The following is a 12,361-nucleotide window of genomic DNA, read 5'->3' as shown; positions in this document are numbered from 1 at the left end:
TCGCGGAGAAATAAAAGTGAGGAGGTGTGCTCACGCTGCGGGTGGGAAGTTAGTCCGCGCATGCGTGCCAGAAGACTCTGGCAAAACTTTATTTTTGCTTTTGCAACATGCTGATTCCCGGGCCGACGCAGACAACGACCCACATGTGAGAACAATCAGCCTGCTCGTCTCGGAGAATAAATAGAAATAAAGCAAAACATAGAAAAGAAAATAAGGTGATACCTTTTTTTATTGGGCAATTTGTACTTATTATAAAGCAAAGTGCAAAGGAACCCCATGAGCTCCAACTTTCAAAGGAACTACTGTGTGGAGTTTCCCTTTGATAATTAACTTATAGGTCTATGGATGCCTGTAGATCAGCCAAATTGCTCCTGTCTAGAATTTGGATTTCATTGATGCACTTGATAATAAATAGAAATAAAACAAAACATTAAAAAAAATAAGATGATAACCTTTTTATTGGGGAAACAATATATTTTTTGATTAGCTTTCAAAGGTAACCCTTCTTCAGATCAGAAATAAGCAAATGTTGACAAATAATCAGAATGTATAAGTGAAATACAAAAGCATTCCATTGACTGTCTCACAGGAAGAAGGGTTAGGTGAGAAATAGAGCTGGGTGGGTGAGAGACAGGGAAAGATGAATGGCTGATAAGAGGGTGACAAAGCACTAGAATTCTATGGTTTATAATGGCAACTACATAAGAAGTTTCAGGTACAGGGTGAAATCACAACTTTCCAGCAAACAAAAGAAAATTCTATACAACCTCTCTTCCTCAGACAGAGCAGCCATAAAAACCCTAAAAAATAGCCACAACATTGTCATCAAACCTGCAGACAAAGGAGGCTTTGTAGTGAAAAATACATCGAAGGACACAGACAGCTCTCAGACAACACATACTATAGGAAACTGACGAGGAACCCACACAGGATTATACAAAACAGAAAATCTTATCAAAACACTTCAAAGCAAGTACAGCCACATCTAAAACAAAACAAAAAAACCTCATACCAAGCCATTCTTCTGTGGGCACATTCTACATGCTACCCAAAATCCACAAACCTGGAAATCCTGGCAGACCAATCGTATCTGTTATTGGCACACTCACACAGCTAATATCTGGACTTATAAGGGGGGGGAGGATTCTTAAACCCTTCATTCACAAGACAAACAGCTTCATACCAGGGACATAGCTAGGTGGGGCCACGGGGGCATAGACCCCCACAGATGTAGTCCGGGCCCCCTCCACTTTTGACTCCCCTCTTGCTGATCCTCCCCTGCCACTTTTGACCCCCCCCCCCTGCTGCCGCAAGGTACTTTTGCTGGCAGGGGTCCCCAACCCCCACCAACCTTAGTGTTCTTCATCGCTGGTCTCCGGCGCGTTCTTGCACTTCTCTGATCTGTGCTATGAGTCCTGACGTCCTGCATGTTCCGGGACCTCCACCAGCAAAGGAACCTTGAGGGTGGAGGGGTCGAAAGTGGTGGGGAAGGGTCAGCGTTGGCGGCAGCAGGGGGAGGGTCGAAAGTGGGGGGGGGGGGGTCGACGACTGGGGGAGGTGGGCTAAAATGTGCCCCCCCCACCTTGGGCTCTGGACCCCCCGCCCGCCGAGGTCTGGCTACGCCCCCCCAAACCCACCTCCCCGCTCCCCCCGTTTTCTATTTCTGTTGATGGCTCTCTCATTCTCCCTGTCTCCTCAGCTCGAAACCTTGGGTTCATCTTTGACTCTTCTCTCTCCTTCTCTGCTCATATCCAGCAGATCGCCAAGACCTGTCGTTTCTTTCTTTACAACATCCGTAAAATCCGCCCCTTTCTTTCCGAGCACTCTACCAAAACCCTCATCCACACCCTTGTCACCTCTCGTTTAGACTACTGCAATCTGCTTCTTGCTGGCCTCCCACTTAGTCACCTCTCCCCTCTCCAGTCGGTTCAAAACTCTGCTGCCCGTCTCATCTTCCGCCAGGGTCGCTTTACTCATACTACCCCTCTCCTCAAGACCCTTCACTGGCTCCCTATCTGTTTTCGCATCCTGTTCAAACTTCTTCTACTAACCTATAAATGTACTCACTCTGCTGCTCCCCAGTATCTCTCCACACTCGTCCTTCCCTACACCCCTTCCCGTGCACTCCGCTCCATGGATAAATCCTTCTTATCTGTTCCCTTCTCCACTACTGCCAACTCCAGACTTCGCGCCTTCTGTCTCGCTGCACCCTACGCCTGGAATAAACTTCCTGAGCCCCTACGTCTTGCCCCATCCTTGGCCACCTTTAAATCTAGACTGAAAGCCCACCTCTTTAACATTGCTTTTGACTCGTAACCACTTGCCTCCACCTACCCTCCTCTCTTCCTTCCCGTTCACATTAATTGATTTGATTTGCTTACTTGTCTATTAGATTGTAAGCTCTTTGAGCAGGGACTGTCTTTCTTCTATGTTTGCGCAGCCCTGCGTATGCCTTGTAGCACTATAGAAATGCTAAATAGTAGTAGTAGTAGTAGTAGTAGTAGTAGCTTCATACAAGATACCACAGACTTTTGAACAAATTAAAAAGCATAAGCAGTTACTGCCAGTTGCTCTTCTGGCCACAGTGGATATAGAATCACTATACAGCAACTTTCCCCTTGCAGGTGGCACTGCTACATGTAATACATTCCTAAAAAACATCTACCCTGGACCACCAACACTCATTGAAAATTATTACAAAATTAATCAAATGTATTCTAACTCACTGTTATTTCAACTTTAACGTCATCTATCTGGAAATCATGGGTACCACGATGGGCACCAGGATGGCACCACAATATGCTATCCTTTTCATAGCAGAACTAGTCTCCCACTGTCAAGTTATTCCCTGGTGATTTCTAGGACACTGGGGCCACACTCTTAGGGGTCCCACAGTTCCTAAAAAATACCCACAAACCAATTTGATAGCGTCGGGAGGTCCTGCTGAGCTACAAGCGCAAGGAGAAGCTGAGCTCCAGGGACAGGACATTGCGTTGTCTCCACCCCCCCCCCCCCCCCCGACGCGTTCTCCACCGCCACAACTGGCTGGGGCCAGCCATAGAGGTGAACCACAATCCCGCGAAGACGGAGGAGCGGTGTCTCAACTGGGCCCTATTGCGGAGTCTCAGCCTTTTACCATCTAAGGCTCAAACAGCGCCGGTAACTATTGAGGCAATATGGGGGATACTCCAGACTGTCTTGTCATCAACAAGTAAGATAGAATCTCTTGTGAATAATGTTCAGACTTTATCTTCTGCTTTTGCCACAAAGAAAAGTGATGTTACAGATAAGATAAACCATTTATCTGATGAAAATATTAAGTTGAAGGAAACCACTGTAAAACTGATACAAGATAACACTCTGATACATAGTAGATTGGAATATTTTGAAAATTTTAATAGGAGGTCAAACCTCCATTTATTGAACTCTCCTAGGACTCCAATCTACACTCCACTGGAAATTTTTAAAAGATATCCAGTAGAGAACTTGAAATTTTCTGAAGATAATATACCTCCGTTGAATAAAATATATTACCTTCCAGTAAAAAAGGTGAAAGAAGATGCCAAAACATTCAACAGGAGCAACGTGATCTTAATGTATCAGATCTATTAGAATCTTCATTAACAGAAATAACTGAGCGCCAAACTGTCTTGGTATCATTTATATTTCACCAAGACTTGGAATCTGTTAGGAAAATTGCATTGAGGAACTTACAAACCCCATTTTACGGGAAAAAAATCTGGGTGTTTCCAGATGTTACTAAGCAGACTCAAGTTAGGAGAAAAGAGTTTTTGGCACTGAGATCTGCAACTTTAGCCCTGGGAGCTTCATTCAACCTGAATTACCCGTAAATGTAGCATCAAATACTTAGGGGTTAAATATATATTTTTTTAATTCCTGAACATTTAAAACAATTTATTACTCAGGAAAAGATAATTTAATACATGCTGAGACTAGGCACTAATGATTAGCCTTGAGCATTAGATCAGAGAGACAGAATAGGAATAAATGGTTTAATTTTGCTAAGCTATTCTTATTTAAAATATGTTTTTGAATCTCATCTCCTGAGTACGTGAAGGCTCCAACCCCCATTCTTATTGTGGTCTAATACAAGTTGTATAATTTTTCTTTTATTTTCCTATGGATTTACCACTTTGAATTTATGTACTGTTTTTCTTACTCAAGATGTAAAATGCTTGTAAAACTTGAAATTGATAAATAATTTAAAAAAAGGTACCCACAGACCGAACAGACAAACAACCAGGATTCTTAGTCAGTCCAGGACAATTGAGCTAATGAACTAATAGGTTCATTATCATGATAGAACAGTGAATGCTTTAAAACAGATGAAAAAGAACAGCAGGCAGGTAACAGAATAAGGAACAATATTAAAACTGTATAAACGCTTGTTACTACGTGGGTAGCACCTGGGAAGTTTCAGGAAATTAACTGCTCACAATTCTTGAGCAGTGTGTCAGGGCAGAGATGTTCACCCTCTGCTCTCCCTAGCTGAGACTGGGAAAAATATAATACCTCTTGGCTAGATTTGAGCTCCAGGGCCAAGAGCCCAGCACCAACTTTGAAAGTATCTGGCCAATGGTACTGCAGATTGCCTTTCCATAAGCTTAACCTAGAAAACAGCTTTTTCTGCAACAGCTTTAAAACATAAAACAAACACCATCTGCTGGCCAATCAAGAGAATACACTTCATGAAAACATTTACAACTCACAGGTTTAAACCCACTGTTTCACCACATGTTCATTTTCAAATGTGGTTGAGACAAAATAGTCAGTTTTTACAACTGTACTATCTCTTGAAGTGTATTTCTCTAGTTTGGCCAGCAGGTGATGCATGTTTATGTTTAAAGCTGTTAATAGAGAACTGATAAGAGTTAACCTGCAGTGATGTGGCCAGCTACTTTTAAAACTTGTTCTGGGCTCTGATTGGCCCAGGAGCTCAAAATTCATCTAGGATGTACTGGCTTTTTCTCTAGTCTTAGCCAGGGAGAAAAGAAAGAAAGATCTCTTTGCTGATGCCCTGTGAACAGTTATATCTGATAACTTGTGAACAGCTATATGTCCTTTTCTCCCCAGGTACTATTTAGATAGTATACAAATGTTTAGTTAGTCTTACAATTGATCCATATTTCAGTTACTGTTTGCTGCACCTTTGTCTATTCATTGTTCTAATTTTTCATGACAATAAACATTTTTAGTTTATTGCCTCTGCTTGTCTGGATTGACTTAAGAGCCTTTGCGGTTTGTATGTTGGGTCTGTGAGTGCTTTCTGAGAACTGTAGGACCACTGGGAGTGTGTGGCCCCCAGTAACCTAGAAATCACTGAGGATAATTTGAGAGCAGGACACTCACCCAGAGGCATTTGGGACCTAGTCGGAGGGAGGAGGGTGTTAGTTTATAGCACAAGCGGCAGGTGGACCTGAGCTGTGCTGGGGAATAGACCCTATAAGTGGCCGCTGAATAGCCCCAGGCAGGTGGCTAGGTGTTTCGTGACAGTGATACATATCATTCAGTGTGAAAAGTGTGAAGAAAGGTGCTATATTGGAAAAATAAGTGAAATTCTAAAGACAAAGAATACTAAAAGGAAACTTTAAGACAATCCAAGAACATAAGACCTTTGAAGTCAAAATGATGAAATATTTTGACACCCACCAGACAGGACTTGACAAAGATCTGTGTTTTCTAGCCTATTATAAACCATAAAAATCTACTGCTTTGTCACCCTGTTATCAGTCATCCATCTCTCCCTGTCTCTCACCTAACCCATCCCACCCTCTTTTTGTGAGACTGTCATTGGAATGCTTTTGTGTTTCACTTATATATTCTGATATTTGTCAACATTTGCTTATTTCTGAAGAAGGACTACCTTTGAAAGCTAATCAAAAATATATTGTTTCTCAAAAAATATATTGTTTCTCCAATAAAAAGTTATCATCTTATTTTTTTTAATGTTTTGTTTTATTTCTATTTATTACCAAGTGCATCAATGAAATCCAAATTCTAGACAGGTGCAATTTGGCTGATCTGCAGGCATCCATAGACCTATAAGTTAATTATCAAAGGGAAACTCCACACAGTAGTTCCTTTGAAAGTTGGAGCTCATGGGGTTCCTTTGCACTTTGCTTTATAATAAGTGCAAATTACATGTGGTAAAGTTATGCATTGGAAATGTCCCTTTCCCTCCTGACTCTACCCCTTATTCCTTCTTTAAGAATAGCATGCGTTCTTTTAGGGGACATATTTTAAACAGCCCTTATACTGTAAATTACGCTGAAGGTTTTACCTGAAATTTTCAAGGGAAACAGCACATATGTTTACTTTAAAACTGCCTACATACTATGCAGTTGCTGTTTCTTGCAGGTGGCTGAGATAACAACTTGCATACTTTTGAAAATATTTATTGACAACCTAACAATATCCCATTTTTGTGGGGGTTAAGATATCTGTTCTAAACCTGACATGTACTAACTGCATTAGAGGAGGACATTTGAGTTGATAATTGACATCTTAGCTACTGACAGGGAGGGCAAGTTTTAGGCCAGGAAGTTTATCTGGGTTACTTTATCCTGGTAACTGCATATTCGGTCAGAATCCTTTGAAAACTCCTTGATTTTCTGATAAGTTTAGGTTGTTTTTTTTGTTTTGTTTTGTTTTTTTGTTTTTTGAGTTGGGTATCTGACTTGCATCATGTGGCTTCAAGATCAGTTTTTCTCTTAATTCTTTAAAGCTGAATTGTTTTCCATAATGGAATGGAATTGAAAGAATCTGAATACTTCCTTTGTGTTTTTCTTTGCAGGAACTATGAAAATTTGGTCAGCACTCTATTGGATTGTGTGAATCAAAGAAATCTGTGCGTAAAAAGTGAATTTCTTTTTATTACTGTTGATCCAGTTCATTATTTGAAACATCACTAGTCTATTTTTTTACCCTAATTTTGTAAATGAGTAGGTAGCCACAGCTATTAATTTGTTTTATTTACATATGCTTGATAGTAGTTACATCCATGGAATAGTTCTGTGGTTTACAATACAAATAACAGGCAGAGGGAAGGTGAGGAGGGAGTGTGCATAGGGAGAAGTGAAGGGACTGCAGATATCTGAATGCAGATGAGGTATTACTTGAAGTTTAGCTCGAATTGGCAGGTTTTCTATTTCTGTTTCTGCTTATTTCCATTTATAGTCTGTTTAGACCAAGGTGGAACAAACATAATAGATTTAGACAAAAAAATGTTAACCCATGTGTCAAGGGTAAGATGTACGGTTTTAAAGATCCATGTGTCAACTGTAGGATGTACAGTTTTAAAGATCTACAGATGTAGTAAAGCATCAGAGGGCACTCTCGACAATTCCCACATTGAAAAAAATACGTTTTGAAGATTACTACAAGCATTTAACACAGCTTAAAAGGGCTTACCGCGGGACGCACTTAGGTGTCCTGCACTAAGATCCAATCTGTCATTCCAGGTAGATCTGGAGAGTGGGAGTTTCTGCGTTAATCAGCGCATCTACATTACTGCTTACTAACTGATTAAAGCAGGATTAACGCATGAGCACTTACTTCCTACAAAATGGGTGGCAGTAAATGCTCTCATGGTAATCGTTTTTAATAACCACATGCTAATGCCATTAATACAAGAAATAAAAAATCAGCCATTTTACTGCTATGGTAAAAATGGCCTTAATGTGCAGGATAAACCCATGTAAAGGTATACTAAGGCCACTTTGTATTGCAGCTTAGTAAAAGGACCCCATAGTAATTTACAGTTGTACATAATACAGGTCTCTGACCAAAATGACAACAAAGATTCCATCCTACACTTGCAAAATAATAGGTAGTATTTCAATAAGCCATACCCTAAATACTGTGTTATAGTTCTTATATGCTTTTTTTTTATCATCCTGTACCTCAAAAGCTTTGGTAAAGCGTAAACTCTTTAAATGCCTTCTAAATTTATCTGTGTCTGATATTTGTCTAAGCCATATTGGAAGGTGATTCCATACACCAAGCCTGGCTATAGAGAAGGCACTTGCTCTCATTCTTCAAAATGTATTTTTTTCAATGTGGGAATTGTCGATAGAGTGCCATCTGATCTTATGCTTTATTAGGTCTATAGATCTTTAAAACTGCACATAAGTGAAATGGAGCATTAGATATAAGCACCAAGTGAATTGGGAGCAAGATTTTAAATTTCACCTTCAACTCAACAACCAGTGAAGGCTAATGAGATATCAAGAAACATCAAAAAAACAGTTGTACAGTTGTGCAGCTGCGTTCTGCACCACTTGAAGGAGCAAACTTTGCCTTTTTGAATTTGACAAGTGAAGGATGGGTATGGAGAAGAGAAGGCAAAAGATTTCAGAGTTAGGGACAGAACACAAATATAATTTTATTGTAGTTAAAAGTGGTGCAAGGCAAATATAAACTATTCATAACAGAATTTATTTTCTAAATAAGCTGTTATTGAAATAAAGCTATTAAATTTTATTTTTTATTCACAAACATACTCTTGGGATGAGATGCTGGACACAGTTTTTCAATATGTGGTTGAACGGTAAAAAAGAAGTCATGCTAAACTTAATGTCAACATCAAGAATTTTTTTTTTGTTATGGAATCTTTACAGAGGAGACCCAGGATGTTTTCTCTTACAGCTTGCCAAGAAAATTATTCAAGTCCTAATATCACCTCAATAATAGCAACACACGGTCTTTCTCCTACCAAATACTTTGTGAAGTAACACAAAATTCTGCAAATAAGGTACTCAGTATATATGCAGTTAACTTTCATTCTCTGAGGACAAGCAGGCTGTAGTATTCTCACAAGTGGGTTGACGATCCGCATCAGCCCGGGAACTGGCATAATAGCAAAAAAGTTGCTAGAGCCTTCTGACGCTCGCACTGCACCCCACCGTTCATGTACAAAATGCCTTCCCGCCCGCGCTCCTCAGTTCTTCTTTTACCTTGTGAGGAGTAGCAGTTTCTCTGCAGTTCCTCAGTAGCCCGGGAAGAGCCTTTTTGTCAGTGCCTCTTTTGTCATTTTGGTTTTTTACTTCAGTTTTGTTTCTTTTATAATTGTTTAAAAAAAAAAAAAACAACAAAACTTTTCCTTTATTTCTTAGATATTTGTCCGCATTTAAGTTACCTTTTATTTTTAGTCACAGCCCACCCTTAGGCTGCTCGGTCAGATCTCCCTTCTTTTTGTGGTCTTTTTACCAGCACAATTGCGTTTTTGATTTAGCTAGGGCAGTCTTCCCTTTCATGTCATCGAAGACTCCCCAGTGGCTTCAAACGCTGTGCTCGGTGTAAATGGACCTTCTCAGGCACTGATACCCATTCGTGATGTATACAGTGCCTTGGGCCTGACCATAGCCCAGCTCATTGTGCCCGTTGTCATCGTATGAAGAAAAGGCCTCAGTTTGCTTGAGAAGCCCAATGAGAGAAACATTTTGTGGCTCAGTCTGGTACTTCGATATTGGCATCGAGGTCGGCGGCGTCAACTTCAGCATCGAGGAAAGCATCGACGTCGGGAGTGGAGGTAGGGATGGCTACTGAGAGACCAAGACACACTGGGAGCAGTGAGACCTCGAGTGGGTCTCCACTCTCCACCTTCCTTGAGACCTCCTGCTATGCAGGCCCCCCGGGACTGTCCATTGTTCGACCTGAGGCGACTGGATTCAACGTTGTCCTTGTCGGCACGGAGGAGCCTTGATGAGGTGCATCAAGCGAAGGTTAAGAAGCACCATCACTGTTCTCCAACACACGGCGCCGAGAAAAGCGGCACCTGAGAAGCGACGCTTCCGGGAGGACCGCTCCCCCTCCATACAAGAGGTGCCAATGCATCAGTCTCCCAGCAGTCCAGTTCCTGCTCGTGAGCCCCAGGCAACTCTGCAGCCAACTGTTCCACTGGCCCCGCAGCCATTTGAAATGGGGGCTCTCGACGAGCGTATCTGGGCCTTGCTTCCAGAGCTTCTGGAAGGACTGCTGCGACACTGCATTGGTGTTGGTGGTGCTTGCACCAACTATACCATCTGCTGCAGCTATGCCTGGCCCTCCACCCACGGTGCAGCTCTGGTATTGGCTGTCACTCTGGTCGTCACCTCATCAATGGAGGAAGCTTCGCCGCACTCCATGCAGGAGTCGGTCCCTCAACATCGCCATTGGGACCATGGGTCTTCGACGTTGAGGCGGGTTCAGTCTTGGAAGTCAGTGAGGGAAGTGCTGTCCAACACAGAGGAGGAATGCTAGTGGGAGTCAGAGGAAGATCCCAGTACTTCTCAGATGAGTCCTTTGGGAGTTCCTCTGAACCTTCCCCTCCACCTGAAAGGAGACGTTCTCCGCCTGAGAGCCTCTCCTTTTCATTCTTTGTGTGGGAAATGACTCTGGTCATTCCATTCCACGTAGACATGGAGGATGAGCCCAGGTCTGAGATGCTCAAGGTCCTTACACCTCTCCACCTAGAGACGCAGTGACAGCTCCTTTGCATAAAGTACTCAGGGAAGTCCTTATGCGAAACTGGGTATCCCTTGTCTATTCCCATAATCCCAAAGAAGACAGATTCTCAATATCGGATCCACGGGGAACCTGAGTTGATGAGGTCTCAGTTACCCCACAACTCCATGGTGGTGAACACCCTTAAGAGAACCAAGAGTTCTAGAGACTATGCTTCAGTGCCCCCAGGTAGAGAAGTTAGAACCTTGGATTCTTTTGGGAGGAAAATGTATTAGGCTGCCATGCTCATTGCCTGTATATAGTCATGCCAGCTCTTCATGAGCATCCACTTGCGGAACTCGGTGCGGCAACTGTCTACTTAGGTCGATGCCCTCCCTCCGAAACAGGCTGAACCCTTTCGCCAGCTGGTCAAACAGCAGAAGGCGTGTCGTAAATTCTTGGCCATGGGCGCATATGACACTTTGGATGTAGCATCCAGGATCTCTGCTCAAGGTATAGCAATGCGCAGACTCTCATGGCTGCATGTTTCTGACCTGGACCATTCAGTCCTGCAGAGGATTGTGGATGTTCCATGCCAGGGGGGAGGGGGGTGGATAACCTTTTCGTAGAGAAGATGGAAGATCTAGTTGTTCAGATCAAGAAGCATACAGATGCTATGGCTTCTCTCTCCTGCTGGATGCCTTCTGCTCCCACCTCCTCAACAAGGAGGTATTTTGGTGGGTCACAGAGTGCTCCCTATTCCTATTCTAGACATAGGTACAATCCGGTGTCTCACCAGCCTACTCAGGCTCAGCCCCGGCGTGCTAATTCCTGTCAACAGTGTGCGCCTAAGGCCCCTGCTGCTCCCCAGCAAAAGCAAGGGATGAGCTTTTGACTGGCTCCAGGACAGCATAGCCGCAATAAAAGTGTCCGTGCCGGACGACTTGCCGATTGGGAGGAGGTTAATGTTTTTTTCACCATAGGTGGCCTCTCATAACCTTCAACCGTTGGGTTGTTCAAATCTGGAATCCAAACCACCAAATTGCCCACCGAGAGCTCATTCATTCAGCGCTCAGCACAGGCAGGTACTTGCAGAGGAACTCTCTACCCTTCTACAGGCCCTTGCGGTCGAACCCGTTCCACCAAGGAGCTGTATGAATTTGGAGAGACTGATATGCACAAGCTGGAAAAGGGATGTTGAGGTCATAGTATTTGTTTTGTCACCTTGAGATGTTCAATGTGATGAGGTAGTGGCTAAAGTCAGGAGAATGCTAGACTGCATAGCAAGAGCATTACTAGCAGAAGAAAGGAAGTTTTACTATCCCGGTACAAGTAATTGCCGATTCCCCACTTGGAGTATTGTGTGCAGTTTTGGAAGCCATACCTTGCTAAGGACTTGAAGCATTTCTTAGGAAGGTGAGGAAAATGGTGTTGGGCTTGTGCCAAAAGATATGAGTAGAGACTTGAAGATCTAATCATGTATACCTTAGAGGAAAGGGGGGGGGGTGATGAGGTTCCGACGCTTAAATACTTGAAAGGTATTAATATAAAAATTAAGAGCAACATCAGGAAATTCTTTTTAATGGAGAGAGTTTGGTGGATGCCTGGAATGCCCTCCCAGTGGAGTTCTTGGAGGCAAACGAATTCACTAAATCCATGTTGACTTTGTCTCATTAAGCCATGCTTCTGAATATACTCTGTAATTTTGTTCTTAATAATAGTCTCTACTATTTTGCCCGGCACCGACGTCAGACTCACCAGCCTATAATTTCCTGGATCTCCTCTGGAACCTTTTTAAAAAAGCGGAGTTACATTGGCTACCCTCCAATCTTCCGGTACCATGCTTGATTTTAAGGATAAATTACATATTACTAACAATAGCTCCGCAAGCTCATTTTTCAGTTCTATTAGTACTCTG

General features: G+C 42.6%; 1 protein-coding gene across 2 annotated transcripts in view; it reads left to right on the top strand.

Annotated features, from left to right (window-relative positions):
- PSME4 (proteasome activator subunit 4) overlaps positions 1-12,361 on the top strand; it is a 363,943-nt gene that overhangs the window by 242,982 nt on the left and 108,600 nt on the right. For both annotated transcript variants that reach the window (XM_030195844.1, XM_030195843.1), the window contains one exon: positions 6,815-6,868. In XM_030195844.1, coding sequence (XP_030051704.1) covers positions 6,815-6,868 — 54 coding nt within the window. The remainder of the gene's footprint in view (positions 1-6,814; positions 6,869-12,361) is intronic.

Source organism: Microcaecilia unicolor, chromosome 3 (genome assembly GCF_901765095.1).
Source record: "Microcaecilia unicolor chromosome 3, aMicUni1.1, whole genome shotgun sequence".
In the NCBI taxonomy this organism is placed as follows: Eukaryota; Metazoa; Chordata; class Amphibia; order Gymnophiona; family Siphonopidae; genus Microcaecilia; species Microcaecilia unicolor.
Note: the sequence above shows the minus strand (reverse complement) of the source record. Positions and strands in the feature narration are given on the sequence as shown.